The 17,730-nt window shown below is 44.5% G+C and overlaps 1 protein-coding gene across 2 annotated transcripts in view; it reads right to left on the reverse strand.

Annotated features, from left to right (window-relative positions):
- Window positions 1-633: 633 nt before the first annotated feature.
- The window catches only part of LOC311298600 (nectin 1a), a 70,019-nt gene continuing 52,922 nt past the window's right edge, over window positions 634-17,730 (reverse strand). Inside the window, exons 2-5 of one of the 2 annotated variants that reach the window (XM_084421675.1) lie at window positions 11,872-12,183; window positions 2,617-2,725; window positions 1,010-1,158; window positions 634-826 (exon numbers count right to left, since the gene is read on the reverse strand). In XM_084421675.1, coding sequence (XP_084277801.1) covers window positions 804-826; window positions 1,010-1,158; window positions 2,617-2,725; window positions 11,872-12,183 — 593 coding nt within the window. In that variant the 3' untranslated portion in view covers window positions 634-803. Of the gene's footprint in view, window positions 827-1,009; window positions 1,162-2,616; window positions 2,726-11,871; window positions 12,184-17,730 lie in introns of both variants that reach the window. The other variant, XM_084421674.1, reaches the window with a different exon arrangement.

Genomic DNA, 17,730 nt, shown 5'->3' on the forward strand with positions numbered 1-17,730 from the left:
TGGACTTCAAGGAAGAAAAATAGTTTCTTTCCCAGGGCTGTGACAATACTGAACACCACTTCTGCAACCCATAATCCCTCACACCTCAGTGTGCAATAACCTAGGTTACAGAGAGTAACATGTTAATCACATCATTTTATATTGATGCTCTTTTTCATCCCATGTTTACTTATCTAATTTCTTGTTATTTAATCCTATCTTATGTTATTTATTTTCATTTTATGTAAACCCCATGTGTAGTTATTGTTTTATAATATTTGTTGAGCATGGTGACTTTTTGTAATCGTGTTGTTTACAATGACAATAAAGCTCTATTCTATTCCATTCCATTCCTCAATATGTTATGAGACTGTTATAGACTTTTATATTTTTGATATTATCTAGCCAGCATCTCCTCACCAAAAAGTGAAAGTTCATCACCTTCACTCAGTGTTTGTCCAGTCTTGTTTGAGTAAGTGTTTGTGAATGTGAATGTGAAGCAACTATCTTCTGTTGTTTTGTCTGTTAGATTATTATTAAACCCTGCATTTGAACTATATCCTGATCTTCATCTGTCTGTCTGCAACCTTGCTAACAACAGTGGGGTCCAAAGTCTAAGATCATTTTGGAAAAAAATAAAACAGGGAAAAGTCATAACTTGAAGAAAGTTTATTTTAAGATTCTTAAATTAAGCACAATTTCTTGGTCACTAAACAAATAAATAAATTCATATATTGTTTTTCTAACCTGATATTATAATTATGGTAAATGTTTTATTATATCCATGATGAAGTTTAATCCAAATTACATCCAGGATGAAGGACTCAAAGCTCAGAATGGTTGGCTTCTGTATTTAAAAGAAAAGAGATCCATGATAAATACTGTAGTCTAAACAAACTGCTGTATCTTCTTTCAAAACATGCACTCTCAAAAATAAAATAAAATGTGTGTTATGTCAGACATTCCACATTACAATCATCTAAATCTCTTGATAAACTTTGTTTTTGTAAAGTAAGCAAAAGGAATTCACCTTTTTGCCAGTAGAGTGAGCCGATTCCTGCACCATACTCGTTTGAAGCCTCACAGATATACAGGCCATTGAGGTCAGATGTCAGTTTCAAGAAGAAGAGTTTATTTCCTTCTGTTTTAATGGCATCATTGGGGATAATCTGGTGTGTGCTGCTTTAAAAAAATTAAAAAAGAATATGAAATCAGATTAGTTTTAGTTTTTAGACTGTAGGATGAAAATGCATGCTGCCATCTGAATGCTTAGTAATTTACAAAACCTGGCAAAAGACTGAGTGAAATATTAGGGCCTGTTGTCAGGTCACTCTCAGCACTTTTTTTGCAGAAGCAAATTGTGCCTAGATATCCACTAATATCCAAATGATTGGATGCAATTCCTTTCCCCATTTAACCAAGTTCCTGTTACTATATTTATTACCATGCATTACTGTACATGTTAGAGATGCTCAAGGATCTACAGAGTCACAGAGACGATGTGTGATGCAGAATGAATCAACTTTAATAAACACACAGATAATAAATACACAGAAGAGAAAATAACTTTAATGCGAAATAATGAATAAAAAGAACAGAGGGCTTAAATACACAGAGGAAGATCATTAACAGAACAGGTAACAGGTGAGAACTAATTGGTAATTATAGCAACTAATAATGAACTAGAACTCGGGCAAAAAGTGACAGGGAAAACGACACAGAACATAACTGTGACATACAGTTGTTACATAGCAGCATCTGCTAAATGTTGGATTTATAGAGCAATCATTACATAGCATTTTGTTTTATGTTTTTTATTTATAACTGAATTTGTAGATTTTTTTTGAAGAACACCTGACAGTTTAACTGGGATTCATGAACAACTATCACAAAAAAAGGGGGATTGTGGATCATCGAGGAACTGACACACAGTAGAGTCAAGTATATGTAAATATATGTAAAGTATATGTCATTATCTTTATTTTTTTAATTACTATTTTGCAGATTATCCCAGGTGTATGTTAATTTATGACCACAGATTTGCATATAAAAGGCTATATAATCCAAAAATTAAAGAGGTTCTCCCATATTGTATGTTAAGTTTTGTTCTTTAAGGGTGCATTTACACAACACTGTTTCAAATAAAACGGAAAATCTTTTTATGTATTTGGGATATTTATTTAAACCACATTTTGGGGGTCTTAAAATGTACACTTGAAAACAGGGTTTAAAGTGCAAGCTTTGCCGTCTCTGTGTAAACTGCACATTTGTAAAAAACAAAACAAAAAAAAAAACGTTTTTTAACCTTGATTTTTCAGGTCAACAACAATTTAGATCCGTTTCATAAAAAATGTAGAAGAAAAACAATATTATGCCAACATACAGGATTTTTTCCTCTATTAATTTACCCTAATATTGGATCAAATTTTGTTATTTAATCCCATTAGAATGAAATCTAGTTATGATGTTTTAGGTTTTTTTTTATTTATTTTTTTTACCTCAATATGACAATACATTATGGTAAATGCGGTACATGACAGAACTTTTCTTTTTTTATTGTTCTTTGATTTGTTGATAGTTAACGATATTAATATTATTTGAGTCACATCATGTCTACTTGCATATTATATTTCCTACCTGTGCCATCTGAAGTGTGTAGCTGGAGGATTGGCATCTGCCTCACACTGATACACTTCAGTATTAGAGAGATTTTGGAAAGGTTTCACAAAGACCAGCTGAGGGGGATCTTTAAAACACACAAACACAAACATATGACTGCAAAGTTCTCACAAACAATCCAGCTAAACAAATTCCTGTTTACATGTGTGCAATCAGTTCAAATGACAGATCAACTGACCAATCAACAACCAAATAATAAATCAAATAATAAATGTGTAAACTGGTGGATAAAAAGATAAATCAACTCAGTAATGAAAAACAAATAGGCCTATGTAAATTGAGAATACAATGCTTTTGAAAAAAGGAGTATGCTTAATTGTATTGAATGTGTACTGTACTTCAAATCTTAAAAGTTTTTTTTTTTTTTTTTTTTAATAAAAACTACTCATAGATAATATATTAATGAAATAAAAAGCAACTTAGCATATGGGGTACACTTTTCATTTTAAAGGGAAACTGTAATTTCAAATGAAAAGTTTTACTTTAAAGTACACTTTAAATAAATTTAAAGAATTACACTTATTTTGACATGTTGTCTAACATACTAAAGCGCAAACTGAATTCCTTAAAGTATATGTATTTTAAATGGACTAAATTGCAACTTCACAACAAATATACATGACATACAAAAGAAATGAAATTATATTTTGGTTCACCATAAATTGGCCTACTTGTCAGTACATTTAACCATATTTTAATATAAGTAATTATGAAATAATTATGTACTGTATATAAGTATGTACATAAATATGTACACTCCCCTCCAAAAGTATTGGAACAGTGAGGCCAATTCCTTTATTTTTTACTGTAGACTGACTTTGGGTTTGACATCAAAAAATGTATATGAGACAAGAGATCAACATTTCAGTTTTTATTTCAGGTATTTACATCTGTATCTGATATACAACTTAGAAGATATAACCTTTTGTTTGAACCCTCCCATTGCTCATGTGACCAAAAGTATTGGAACAGATTAACTTAAAATAGATTAAAGTGAATAAGACTTAATATTTAGTTGCAAATCCTTTGCTTGCAATAACTGCATCAAGCCTGTGACCCATTGACATAACCAAACGTTTGCATTCTTCTTTTGTAATGCTTTTCCAGGCTTTCCAGGGGGTGTTTGGCTCGATGTCATGGTGCAAAGGACCCTAGGTTGATTTTACTCCGAACCATCCCTTTAAGGTGAAAGAGAGTATTACTTATGCTGAAGCCATTAAAAAGGTTGACAAAGAAGCAAAATCAAGGGTTTAAGTAGGTATGGCCCCTGTAGCTTTACACTCTAGTCAAGCTCAAACGACTCAGAAATGCTATAAAGTAACTGAAGATACTTTAATTGTGGATAAGAAAAATGTCATTTTCAATTTCAATTTGTTTTTATGGTGGAAGTGGTTAATTGCTCAGCCCAAGTGGCAAGAAGAATTGATAGAATTAAAATAATTAAAAAAGCAGTAGAAAAGTATTTAGAGATTCATGATTTGTCAGTGGATTCCATTCATAACATGGTACTAGGGGTATCTGATAGTCAAGCACCATGTGGCAGTTAATAATGACTTTATCTATTCTACAGTGGAATGCAAGGAGTTGAATTGCTAATGGTCAGGAATTAAAACACTTTATTGAGGAACAAGATGTTAAACCAAACATTATCTGTATACAGGAAACCTGGTTAAAACCATCACTTGATTTCATAATATATATACGTAAAGAAATACGTAAAGACAGGGATACTGCAGGAAGTGGAGTGGCCACATTTATTCACCAGGGGATTAATTTACAGAACTTAAAATATAGATAAAGAGATTGAAGCAGTCCTGGTTGAGATTTGGGTAGGTAAAACTAAGATAAAAAATCTTGAGAGAGATGCTAGATGGTATGTGTGAGGGAGGAAATGGAAAGCTCGTATTATGTGGAGATTTTAATGCACATACCACTCTGTGGGGAGGTACTAAGATAGATGAAAATTGGAGCACTATTGAGGAGTTTATGGATGATTAAAAGTTGGTTTGTTTAAATGATGGAAGGAACACTAGGTTTGATGCATCTCATGGAAAAGAGTGAGCAATAGATCTCGAACCGAAAACAGGAAGTAAATACAGGTATGTGCGCTGGCTGAATTAACATTAATTTTATTCATATCTTTCACATCTACTGCAGTCAGATTCACCGTGTTCACTCTGAAGGAATCACTCACATGGCTGGGCACTTGTAATGACACATCAAGGATGTTAAGAGCCTAAAAGCAGGTTTAAAACTTGCCCCATTGAAGTCAACAAGGTGCAAATTTTAAAAAGAGGAAAACACGGTGTAGGCAACACCGATTTTTGTCGTTGTTCTCTGTACTGACAGCACTCCAAATTTACAAAAAAATTAGCTCAATGTTAAAATTGACCGGAGTTCTCCTTTAAGTGCCCAAAAATATTTAATTCAGTTTGCACTTATGTATTTTATTTATGCAATAAGTACTCTTTTTAAAAGTATGGTAAAGTGTACTTTTTCATAAGGAAATACTGAATGTACATAATACATGATAATTTTAAGTCTCATTGAAACTTGATAAAACGTACTCGGTTACTAACGTAACCTCTGTTCTCTCTAGAGAGGGAACGAGTATTGCGTAAGCTAGCTTACGCTGCGGGAAAGTCTCCTTTCTCGAGATACTGAAGCCAAAAATTATCCTAATTTTTTAAAACTTGTCAACGCAGTGCGGCAGCCTGCAGACCTAGGGCAAGCGAATCGCGTGCCCATTGGCTGCTCTGCGGCAACTGCAGCAGCCTATGGCTGAGCCTTGCGCGTGACGTCACGTCCAATGAGCGCGCTTGGCGCGCTTAGTGCGTCACAGCCCGTCATTAGGGGTGTGGCTTAGCGTATATAAGCAAGGAACAGAGGCTGCTTCACTGGTTTCTGTCGCATGAAGCGAAATGAGCTCGTGGCGAGAGCACGGCGGGTTACGCAATACTCGTTCCCTCTCTAGAGAGAACAGAGGTTACGTTAGTAACCGAGTACGTTCTCTTACGAGAGGTTCTCTCGTATTGCGTAAGCTAGCTTACGCTGCGGGAACACCTTTGTCAACGCCGTGCGCGCGCCCAGCATCCTGAATGAATCCCATGGGGAGCCCAGGGAACGCGAAGCGGAGCTGGGCGGCCAAGATACCACAGTACACAAGCACATAATATGGGGCAGGGAGCGTCACAGCCGGTCCAACTAACACTTCCATATAGTGTAGCTCAACCAGTAGAGCTAAATCAGCAGCGTAGCCCGCGCACAGACAGTGGGCTGGCTTACGCGAGACTTAGACTGATAGCACTTTGGCCTGCAAAGCGGGAACTTCCAGGTTGTAAAACCTAACAAACGTGGAGGGGGAGGCCCAGCCTGCCGCTGCACAAATGTCATGAATGGGAATCCCACTGGACCACGCCCACGATGAGGCCATGCCTCTGGTGGAGTGTGCCCGAATGCCCAAAGGGCACTGCAGGTTTTTAGATGCGTAAGCAGCTGCGATAGCATCGACTATCCATCTGGACAGGGTGTGTTTCGAGGCGGCGAGACCCTTGGTGCGCCCACCAAACGAAACAAAAAGCTGCTCTGAACGCCTGAAGGCGGCGGAGCGCGAAATATAGCTTCTCAGCGCCCTAACTGGGCAGAGGAGGTGACTATCTGCCTCGCAGCCAGTATTCGGCAGGGCTGAAAGGGAAATGACCTGCGCTCTGAAGGGAGTGCCCAAAATTTTTGGGACGTACCCATGCCTCGGTCTGAGAATAACTTTAGAGTCATTGGGTCCGAACTCGAGGCACGCAGCGTTAGTGGATAACGCGTGAAGGTCTCCCACACGTTTTACTGAAGACAGTGCTATCAGAAAAACGGTTTTGAGCGTGAGGTATTTCATATCCACAGTTTCTAAGGGTTCAAAGGGATGTGCTTTCAGTGCGTCTAAGACCAGTGAAAGATCCCACATAGGAACCGAAGGGGGTCGCGGGGGGTTCATCCTCCTCGCTCCTCTAAGGAAGCGGATGACAAACTCGTTCCTTCCTAATGCGCGGCCCGGCTCTGAAACAGAGAGCGCTGAAATGGCCGCGACATAGACTTTGAGCGTGGAGGGGGACCTGCCCGCGTCCAGTAGCTCTTGAAGGAAGCACAATACTTGCGAGACCCCACATGTCTGTGGATTGAGCCCTCTGGTAGTGCACCATTTGTTAAACACAGACCATTTAGACGTGTAGAGCCGCCTCGTGGAGGGGGCTCTAGATTGTATGATCGTGTTCATCACCCCTTCTGGTAGATCAGCATGTAATTGTTGAGGCTCCACGCATGCAGAGACCAATGCTCTGGGTGGGGATGCCAAATCGAGCCGCGGGCTTGAGAGAGAAGGTCTCTCCGCACCGGAATCGGCCAAGGGGCTGAGTCTGCCAATTGTATGAGTTCCGGGAACCAAGCTTGGTTCTCCCAGAACGGGGCTATGAGGAGCACTGTGTGGCGCGCTTTCCTGACTCTCTCGATGACCTGAGGCAGCAGAGAGACTGGTGGAAACGCATATAGCGGGCCGCTGGGCCAAGGCTGGGCCAGCGCGTCCTCGCTCTTCGAAAAGAACGCTGGGCAGTGTGCGTTGTCTTTTGACGCAAAGAGGTCGACTTTCGCTCTGCCAAAGCGGCGCCACAGCGACTGGACTGTTTGGGGGTGTAGAGACCACTCCCCAGGGGGAACGTTGTCCCTGGACAGTCTGTCGGGGCCCTCGTTCAGATGGCCAGGCACATGCGATGCTCTCAGAGAGCGCAGAGAGTGCTGAGCCCATACGAGGAGGCGTTCCGTCAGGGCGCAGAGTTGCTTTGATCTGACACCGCCCTGGCGGTTCACATAGGCCACTACTGAAGTGTTGTCCGTGCGGACTAGAACATGGTGACCATGGAGGAAAGGGAGGAAGTGCATGAGCGCTTTCTCGACCGCGAGCATCTCTAGACAGTTTATGTGTAGGAGATTCTCCTGGTCTGACCAGTGGCCAAAGACCGGTCTGGCTTCGAAGAGCGCTCCCCAACCTAGGTTGGACGCGTCTGTTGAGACAACTTTCCGGTGTGAAACCACTCCCATATTCACTCCCGTGTGATACCATTCGGCTGCTAGCCAGGGCTGCAGGGCTGAGACACAGACCTGAGTCACTCTGATTAGCGAGCCGCCGGTCGCCCAGGCTCGATGGGATACGCGCGTTCTCAGCCAGCGTTGAAGCGGGCGCATGCGCAGTAAACCCAGCTGAAGCACTGCTGCAGCTGAGGCCATATGCCCCAGAATGCGCTGAAATGCCTTCAGGGGAACCCGGTTGCCTTCTTTGAAGGATGCAGCGAGGCGCTGGATGCGGCGCGCGCGCTGCTCCGACAATCTGGCCGTCATCGCCACCGAGTCCAGTTCTATTCCGAGAAAGGAAATCGACTGCCGGGGCGAGAGCGAGCTCTTGGTCCAGTTGACCGCTAGACCCAGACCCTCCAGGTGGTCGAGTAGCGCTGTTCTGTGAGACACAAGTTCTGTCTCTGACTGCGCTAGAACGAGCCAATCGTCCAAGTAGTTCAGAATTCGCATTCCCTGACTCCTCAGGGGAGCGAGAGCCGTGTCCATGCATTTCGTAAATGTACGGGGTGCTAAAGACAGGCCGAACGGCAGGACTGTGTATTGATAAGCTCGACCGTCGAAGGCGAATCTCAAAAATGGCCTGTGACGGGGAGTTATCTGGATCTGGAAATACGCGTCTTTCAGATCGAGAGAGATAAACCAGTCTCCTGGGCGAATTTGCGCGAGGATCTGTCTGGTTGTAATCATCCTGAACGGCCGTCTCATGAGAGCCTTGTTCAGATGTCTCAGATCTAAAATAGGTCTTAATGCTCCGTCCTTCTTGGGAACGAGGAAGTAACGGCTGTAAAAGCCTGACTCGCTCAGGGAAGGATGCACCTGTTCTATGGCCCCTTTTCGCAGCAGCTTTGTTATTTCTGCTTGAAGCAGATGTGCTGTTTCCAAACTCACTTTCGTTTCCGTCTGCGCTAGAAAGCGCGGAGGGCGACGAGCAAATTGGAGCGAATAACCGTGTCTTATGGTGTTGAGCACCCATTCTGACGCGCCCTGAATAGCCTCCCATGCTTTTGCATGCATAGCTAGGGGTCGAATGGTCTCTGGGTTCAGATCGCCGCGTTGCGCGGGATGGGGAACCTGTATCAGAGAAGACGGGGCGGCGCGCGCGCCGCCGATGCTCGGACACGAGGGCAGAAGAACAGGGCTGGCCGACTGTGCAGAATTTAGTAGCTCGATCTCGGACGATGGAGCGTGAACTGCTGTCAAATAACCCAGGCGCGAGAGCGGCGTGGGGATTATGGTGTCTGAAAGTGGGCGCGCGTGCTCGTGAGCTGGCGCGGGATTTGCACTTATGACACGGCCAGTGTTTGGGGGCTTTATGAGGTTTGCAACCTGTCTGGCAGAGCGGGCAGTGGGCAGGTGTGAGCACAGGGCTGTGGGCACATTTCCTACACTTGATGCTCGAGCGGAAAGTTTCCGCTTTAAGAGATAGCGCTCTGGACGCGTTGCCATGGGAACCTGGTCTGTGTGAGGCAGTGAGCACACGGGAGTGGGCACTTTTTCTACACTTAATACCCCTGCGGCTTGAGCCGTAGCAATTTGAGGTAACTGAGTGACAGAGCGAGCAGCGAGTAGTTGTGAGCACGGGAGTGTGGGCACATTTACTACATTTAGTACTCGAGCGGTGTGAGGCCGCTTTATGAGAGAGCGCTCTGGGCGCGTTACCATGGGGATTGTACTTGTGTGAAGCAGTGAGCACATGGGTGTGGGCACATTTTCTACACTTAAAGCACTTATACTCTTTTTGAGATTTATCTGGGTCGCCGTGAAAACGGCGTTTGTGTGCAGGCGAGCGAGTGTTAATACTGGCTCGTTGGCTGCGGTGTGTGCTGCTGCAGTAGCCTGAACATAGGGGACTGACAGAGCTGTGCGTTTTGATGGCGGTCCGGCCGTAGCGGGACTCAACCATCTTTTCCTCCTTGCGGATGCTAGGAGGACTTCGCGGGCTCGGGCTTCAACGCGATCTTGGGCCGCGGGCCCCGTGGGGGCGGCGGTCTGTGACGGCTGGTCGAGCGCGACCTGGGGCGATTGCCCTGGCGTCGCTGCGAAGCGCTGGGGGGCCTGGAAGAGCGCTGGTTAGAGCTGCGCACAGGAGGCTGAGTTTGAGGGCGGCCTGTGGCTGAGCTCGAACGGCGGGGCAGGAAGAGGTCCATCGCCTGCGACGCCTTTTGTACCTCAGAGAACCGATCCACAATTCCGCTGACCGCAGGGCCAAAGAGGCCGGTGGGCGAGAGTGGTGCGTTCAGAAACACAGCGCGGTCTGACTCACTCATGTCCGCGAGCGTCAACCAAAGGTGTCTGTCGATGACGGTGAGCGCGGCCATGTATCTGCCGATGGCTTGAGCAGCGGTCTTGGTAGCGCGCAGCGCGAGATCCGTAGCGCTGCGCAGATCGGTTAAGGCAGACTGATCCGAGCCCTTCTCGTCCAGTTCACGGAGGAGGTCGGCTTGAAGGATCTGGAGAATAGCCATTGAGTGCAGGGCGGAAGCAGCCTGGCCGGAGGCGGCGAAAGCGCGGCCGGCGAGAGCTGAGGTGGTCCTGCAGGCTTTAGACGGCAGGGCAGACTTTGAGCGCCATCTAGCAGACGGCGGGCAAAGGTGCGTTGCCACAGCATCCTCAACGGCGGGGATGCCGTTATAGCCGTTCTCGGCGGCTCCGTCCACCTGGGAGAGAGCCGAGGAGACTGGCGAGCGGAGTCTGGTGGAGAACGGAGCGTTCCAGGACTTAGAGAGCTCGGCGTGGAGCTCAGGCAGGAAGGGTGCTGACCTAGAGGCAGGCGCAGGGCGGCGGCTAGGCAGAAAAAACCCATCAAGGCGATTGGGCTCCGGCTCCTTAGGTGGGGACCAATCCAGTCCCATTCTCTCGACCGCTAAAGTGAGGAGGCGGAGAAGCTCTGCGTCAACACTAGCGCGGGTTCGAGAAGACTCCAGAGTCGAGGGGGCGGAGCGGTGAGAGCCCGACCACTCCTCGCTGTCAGACGCGAGCAGAGAGCAGCTGTCAGCGGCATCATCTGCATCATCCCCCAGGGCGACGGCAGTGCGGGCAGTGGCCGGCCGCTGCGCGTCGGTGAAGGGTGGGGGGGAAGGAGAGAGCGAGGCTCGCGGGAGAGGTTCCGGCGAGCACTCAGCTGTAGCGTCCAGTTCCGGCGGCCTTTGAGAGCGACGTTTCTTCTTACGTGGCCCGGAAGAAGCGGCCGGAGAAGGTGGAGTTTCTTCAAATTTAGCGAGTCGAGCCCGTAGGGTCGACATCGGTAACTCCTCACACTGTTCGCAGCCGCCCTCAGAGAGAGCGCGAACAGCGTGGTCAAAGCCCAGGCAGAGAGCGCACAGCACGTGGCGGTCTCCGTCGCTGAGCGCGGCTCTGCACGAGCCACAGGATGTGCGAGGCATTTGAAACAACGCCTCGCGCTCTTTTAGATGCAAGTGTGTCGCGGCGGACACACAAACACACAACACAGAGCAGAAAAGGATATATATGCCGGATGGCGCAGCAGGCAGGGAAGGCTGAAGGCGGAGAGCGGCCGGCGTCCTCAGGCTGAGATCCTCGGCGTGCTGGTCGCTGGTTTCGACGGCGGCTTCCTCGGAGATCAGCGATGCGAAGAGCTTCGCTGAAGAGACAGAAATCAGCGAAGCAGCCTCTGTTCCTTGCTTATATACGCTAAGCCACACCCCTAATGACGGGCTGTGACGCACTAAGCGCGCCAAGCGCGCTCATTGGACGTGACGTCACGCGCAAGGCTCAGCCATAGGCTGCTGCAGTTGCCGCAGAGCAGCCAATGGGCACGCGATTCGCTTGCCCTAGGTCTGCAGGCTGCCGCACTGCGTTGACAAGTTTTAAAAAATTAGGATAATTTTTGGCTTCAGTATCTCGAGAAAGGAGACTTTCCCGCAGCGTAAGCTAGCTTACGCAATACGAGAGAACCTCTCGTAAGAGAACCATTTTTACTTAAATTTAGCAGACAATTTTATTCAAAGTTCTTCTGTTTATGGATATGAATCAGTGGAAAATGTGTCACTTCCCTTTTAATTACCAATTACTGTGAACCAGCTGAGGCAGGAATGTACTGTATGTATATCATAAAGTATAAAGGATCATGTCACTTACAGTGCACAACGATCTTGTGATCAATTCTCAGTTCTTCGTTCAACATAGCATGTCTGATCACACACTTGACAAGCTGTTGATTCATCTGTACAGTTGGAGTAGCAATCACACTGCTTTTGACAGTCAACGTCCCATCCAGGTGTTTCACAGTGCTGGTCGATAGCTTCACAGAATCAGATAAAGTGCCCAAATGCCATGACACCTCGGCAGCAGACTGCGCTGTGGAAACTGTGCAGGTCACCAAAGTAACCTCTGAGCGTCCCGCCACAGGGACCGAATCGGCAGTCACGCTCACATTCACGGGGCTCGGAGCTGGTGGGGACCATGAAAAACTAGATCAGTCAATCAAATCTTTTAGCGCATTTTAAGTGGAAAAAAGAGATTAAAACATAGATTTTATATATATATATATATATAAATATGTATATATATATATATATATATATATATATATATAGACCCTTGTATTTGGTATTTGATAGTTTTAATGGGATGGTCAAACTCAGTCCTGGAGGGCCACTGCAGAGTCCTGCACGGGTCCGATTTTGTAAATCCGCACCCGCCCGTACCCGCAGTGCTTAAAACCGCACCCGACCCGACCCGTTTAAAATAGAACCGACACCCGACCCGCACCCGAAATAAAATCAGTTTAGCCAATCACATTATAGACACAATTACAAAAATGTTTATTGCCAGGTCATACAGAAATTATTACACGACAATTAACACAAGGACAACTTCAGCCGAAGCTATCAAAAGGCCGGTACATGAAGAACATGGCTAACGTTACCACAAAACTGAGTAGCCTGTAACATTTTACCAATCGAACAGACGCTGCTACAACACTATATGCCACGCAATTTCGTCTAGCCTACATCTGACAATTTTGGGTTCAAACACGCCCTGCACTAGGGTTGCCAACTTTGTCACTATGGAATGAGGGACAAAAGGTGGGCTGGTTTTGTGCGAAAATACAGTGTATGATTTTTAGCAATTTGTCATAATGATAGCTAATTTAAAGGCATAGTTTGTTTCTGCTGAACACAAAGGAAGATATTTGGAAGAATGTTTGTAACCAAACAGATCTCGGTCCCCATTGACTACCATAGTATATATTTTTTTTCCTACTATGGAAGTCAATGGGGACCAAGATCTGTTTGATTTCAAACATTCTTCCAAATATCTTCCTTTGTGTTGAGCAGAACAAAGAAACTCATACAGGTTTGGAACAACTTGAGGGTGAGTAAACGATGATAGAATTTTCATTTTTGGGTGAACTATCCCTTTAATAAAATATTAATTCATAACTCATGCCTTGGCAACGTACAGTAGGTTTAATAATAGTTTGTTCATTTACAGCAGCTTTAACACAGACACATAGTAAAATTAATAGGTAACGGTTCAATTAAAGGACTGAGACAAAACACTTGTGACTCCTGCACTGTAGGTTAGTAAAATTCATGTTAATCTTGCATGTGACAAACTAAAAATAACATAGCTTATGTATGCTGTAGTTTTGCTTGGAATCAAATAGCAGACTCAGAACATGCAACCTCTGTGCACACAAACAGTGGTGGGGAATAAATGCTTCACATTCTTATTCACTATAAATAAAAAATTTAAAAAATTCAGAAATAAATAAATAAGAAATAAATTCAACTATATATAAGTTGGAAAACAAAACTTGACAAAACATTTAAGTGCAAAAGAAGAAAAGAGGGGCATGCCTCTGCTAAACCAAGTCTACTTTTTCCATGGATATTTTTGGCTGCCCTTGACCGATTCAAGCAGTCTTTTGTCCTTTTGTGCAGCCAGAGAAAAGTCCTTACATGACAGGTCACAGTTCACAGTTATTTGAAGTTCATTTTTGATGAGCTCTGTGCTGCATCTGTTTCTTGAGTCTGACCATTTAATGTTCATCAGAGAGAAAATCCTCTCTACAAAGGCATTTGAGCCTGGCACACTGAGGACAAATGAGACAATCCTGAACATGTTGATCAAGTTGGCTTTCCCTAGAATTTGGAAAACTGTGACCCACTTCTCACTGGTGGATTTTGTGGTATCCTGTGTGGCATTCTTTATTTCTTCCTTACTACCACAAAACTCTTCATAGAGTTGGTCCATACTCACGGTCTCTGTCATTTTGAGGGCAACCACCACCTGCTCCAGGTCAGTGAAGGAAAGCTCCTTATGTAGGCCGATTGGTTTCAGTTTCATCATTACATTTTCTGATGAGAAATCAAACCATTTGTCAATATATGCAATGACAGAGTCATAAAACTTCAGAAAGTCATTTTTTTGCTTTGATCTCTGTACTGCTGACACCTGTTTGTCCATCAGCTGCTTGGTCTGGTATCCAAAAAAGCTGTCTTCTTTACGCTGAAGCATCTTCACTTTGAAGTTTCCCACCTCCTCGTAAACATCTGTGATGCAGAGATTCGTTTCCTCCAGCTTTCTAACAAGTGTGTCAAACACACACCCCACGTTGTGGAAAAAGCACAGATAAATCTCAGCAGCTGCAGTTTTTTCTTCGTCCTCAAAAGTCCTCCTCAGTGCCAAAGGACAGGTCTCCCCAAGGGACCTGAAGTATGAGGTGAGAGCTGGCCAGCTCTGCAGGAGACGATCAACAGCTGGATGAAGAGACAACCATCGAGTGCAAACATGACGCAGAATTTCACGCCACTCAATGTCAACAAAGGCAAAAAATGCACGCAGTTCCTCTCTTCTGGAAGCAGATACTGAGAAGTGGCTGTAGATCTTTAAAACAAGTGACTCAATGTCCACTGAGAGCTGATCACAGGCGTGCTTGCAGGCGTTATGAGCTATATGAGCCGGGCAATTAGCTTTCAAAATGCGACTGTTGGCACTGCTCAATAACTGGTAAACAGAGTGGTGTTTTCCAAAGTTAACATTCGCATTATCTGCCGCATAGGCTGTGATGTGTTTTATGTCCAGTTCATACATTGTCAGGCAGTTCATCAGAGCTCGATGAATGCCATTTGCAGTTTCATCATTATCTTCGTAAAAGTCAAGTAACTTGCACTGCACTCCATCAGAGACAGAAAAATATCTCACGCACACTGGAAACATTTTTCTATTCCCCTTGTTTGAGGCATCGGTGGCAACAGAGTAAAACACAGGCTCACCTTCAGATGGAGATAGATCATTCAGGATATCCCGCACAGTCTTTGGTCCTAAAACATTCATTGTGATCATCTCTGCTTTCGTTCTCCCCAAGCGCATCTTCTTCACAACATTTGAGTCATGAAACAAAACACCGTTTAGCTTAACAAGACAGTCGTTGCTGTTATAGCTGAGTCCATGTTTGACGGTGTGATACACGTATGAGGCTTCACTTGCCGCTATTTTGTCAGTTTCCACAGTAGTTACCCCGAAGAATCCATAGATATTGCTTGCACCTTTAGCTAGTGTGGCCTTCTTGTGCATTTCTGTGGAAGCATGTTTAGTCAAGTCATTCTCACCTCCATGGGCAACTGAAAATTCCCTGCGACATAAACTACAGAAGGCTTTTGTTGAGTCACCGCTGACTGGCTTAATCCATATATTTTTTACTTCCCAATTTTTATTGTAGCTGCACAGTCTTTTCTTTTTTGCAGGTTGATCCATATTTGCAGTTTTACCATGCCAAATCGATTATCGACTTTTTTGTTTGTGTGTGGAGGAATTGGCGCATTTACAACGTATACTGATGCGCGTGAGAGGAGGGGGGCTGTGATTGGATGATGATGATAGGTCAGCTGTGAGGTGTCGTGTGTGTGTGTTGCCGTGTCGGTGATCATTCTCAAGTGTCGTGATCAGCACTGCTGTTGTATCAGTGATTAGATCAGCGCGGTAAAAAAACCGGACAAGTGAGGTCCCGTGCGGGACAAATCAATTAGGCTCAAAATGCGGGACGTCCCGCCTAATTCGGGACAGTTGGCAACCCTACCCTGCACACCACACATACTTAACAGTGTTAAATTTGAAAAATACTGCTCGATAGAACTGCTTGGTTTGTTACCACAGTTATCTGCGTGCTTCCTCGGCGATGAAGTTCCACATTTACGGCGATCCATCCAACACGAAAATGCATGCAGCAAAGCCTTTCACAATATTTTCTTAAGATAACTCCAAATTTCTCCCACACACTGGACTTGATTTTTTATGACGTATTGTCGACAACTTTACAATCTCCACTGCTACTCTTTTCTTCAACTCCTCAGCATCCATCTCGACGACTGCAAGCAGATCGCGCGCGCGGTTATGATGAATTTTTAAAAGTGAAAGTAGCCTAGGTAACGTTATAGATTCCTGGGAGGGCGTGGCGCGTGGGCACAAATAAACTGATGTGGATTTTAAATTATTTTATCAACTTGAAATACAGGCATATTTTTGTAGATGTGTTCCTAAAAATATGCATATATTTTTACGTTTGCCAGTTGTTTGTTTTAAACCCGTGTTTAGACCATAGACAGTATAAGAAGTGGACAGAGTCATCTCATTGGAACTCAATTGAGACAAGTGAAGCCCATTTTTAGCGATTTTTTTAGGACTTCCGTTCCTGACGCGCAGACTCAAACAGAGCTTGACGACGTAGATGTGACGTGAGCAACCGTCTGTCTTCTAGTAACTGTGGCATAAGAAATCTGAATCATTCCCTTCCGAAACTTGCAGAGACGGAGAGTGTGAGTAGGAGCTGTCCATGCGCTAGGAGCAGGAGAAACTTTTGCTAGGTATTCTGATTAATTATTTTGTCATTTTGCCTCCACGTCCCCCCGATTGCCCGCGAGCTTCTCCTCCTGTCCATACGGTAATCTCTCTACTGTGCGACAGAGAGTCGCGTGGTTATGACGCAATCGTTAGCCTACTTTTACAAAAACTGCTTCTATGGGGCTGTAACGTAAGATACAAGGTAATGGAGCATTTTATACATTGTCGTGTTTCTTTAGAAATAAATAATGGACAAATGGAGTCTTCAAACGCCTCAGATGTAAAGTTATTCGCTGTCAAAGTGACGCCAAAATGAATGGGAATCAATGGAATGCTAACAGCAGGTGAAGTTCTGCTACAAGATGGTGGCACGCGGCCGGCTTCAACTTCCGGTCGACTTCCTTCCCGCTTGGTTTAGACCCGTGTTTCCTCCGTGTCCGACCCGACCCGCACCCATATCCGACACAGTTGGATATTTTTCACCCGTTTGAGCAAAATTTGCTGGTCACGAACCCGTGCAGGACTCTAGGCCACTGTCTTGCAGAGTTTAGCTCTAACCCTGATAAAACTCACCTGCCCCTATTATAGTAATCCTAAAAGACTTGATTAGCTGGTTCTGGTGTATTTGATTAAGGTTGGAGCTACACTCTGCACGACAATGCCCATCCAGGACTGTGTTTGCCCATCCCGGTTTTAAACTAAACAATTGCTAATGAAAGCAAGCAAGCAAGCAACTTTATTTATATAGCACATTTTCAAACAACAGACGTTGCCCCAAAGTGCTTTACAGAAGCGAAAACATTAAAATCCTATAACAAAGCAAACATAACTTATTCGAAAGCTAAAGAAAATAAATACGTTTTTAAATAAGACTTAAAAGTGGCAACTGATGGAGCTGACCTCACGTGGAATGGGAGACTATTCCAGAGTTTGGGACCTACCACAGAAAAAGCACAATCTCCTTTTGATTTTAAATGACAACGAGGGACCTTTAAAGGAGAACTCCGGTCAATTTTAACATTGAGCTCATTTTTTTGTACATTTGGAGTGCTGTCAATACAGAGAACAACGACAAAAATCGGTGTTGCCTACACCGAGTTATTCTATTTTTAAAATTTGCACCCTGTTGACTTCAATGGGGCAATGTTT

This window comes from Rutilus rutilus, assembly GCF_951802725.1.
Source record: "Rutilus rutilus genome assembly, chromosome: 10".
NCBI lineage: Eukaryota > Metazoa > Chordata > Actinopteri > Cypriniformes > Leuciscidae > Rutilus > Rutilus rutilus.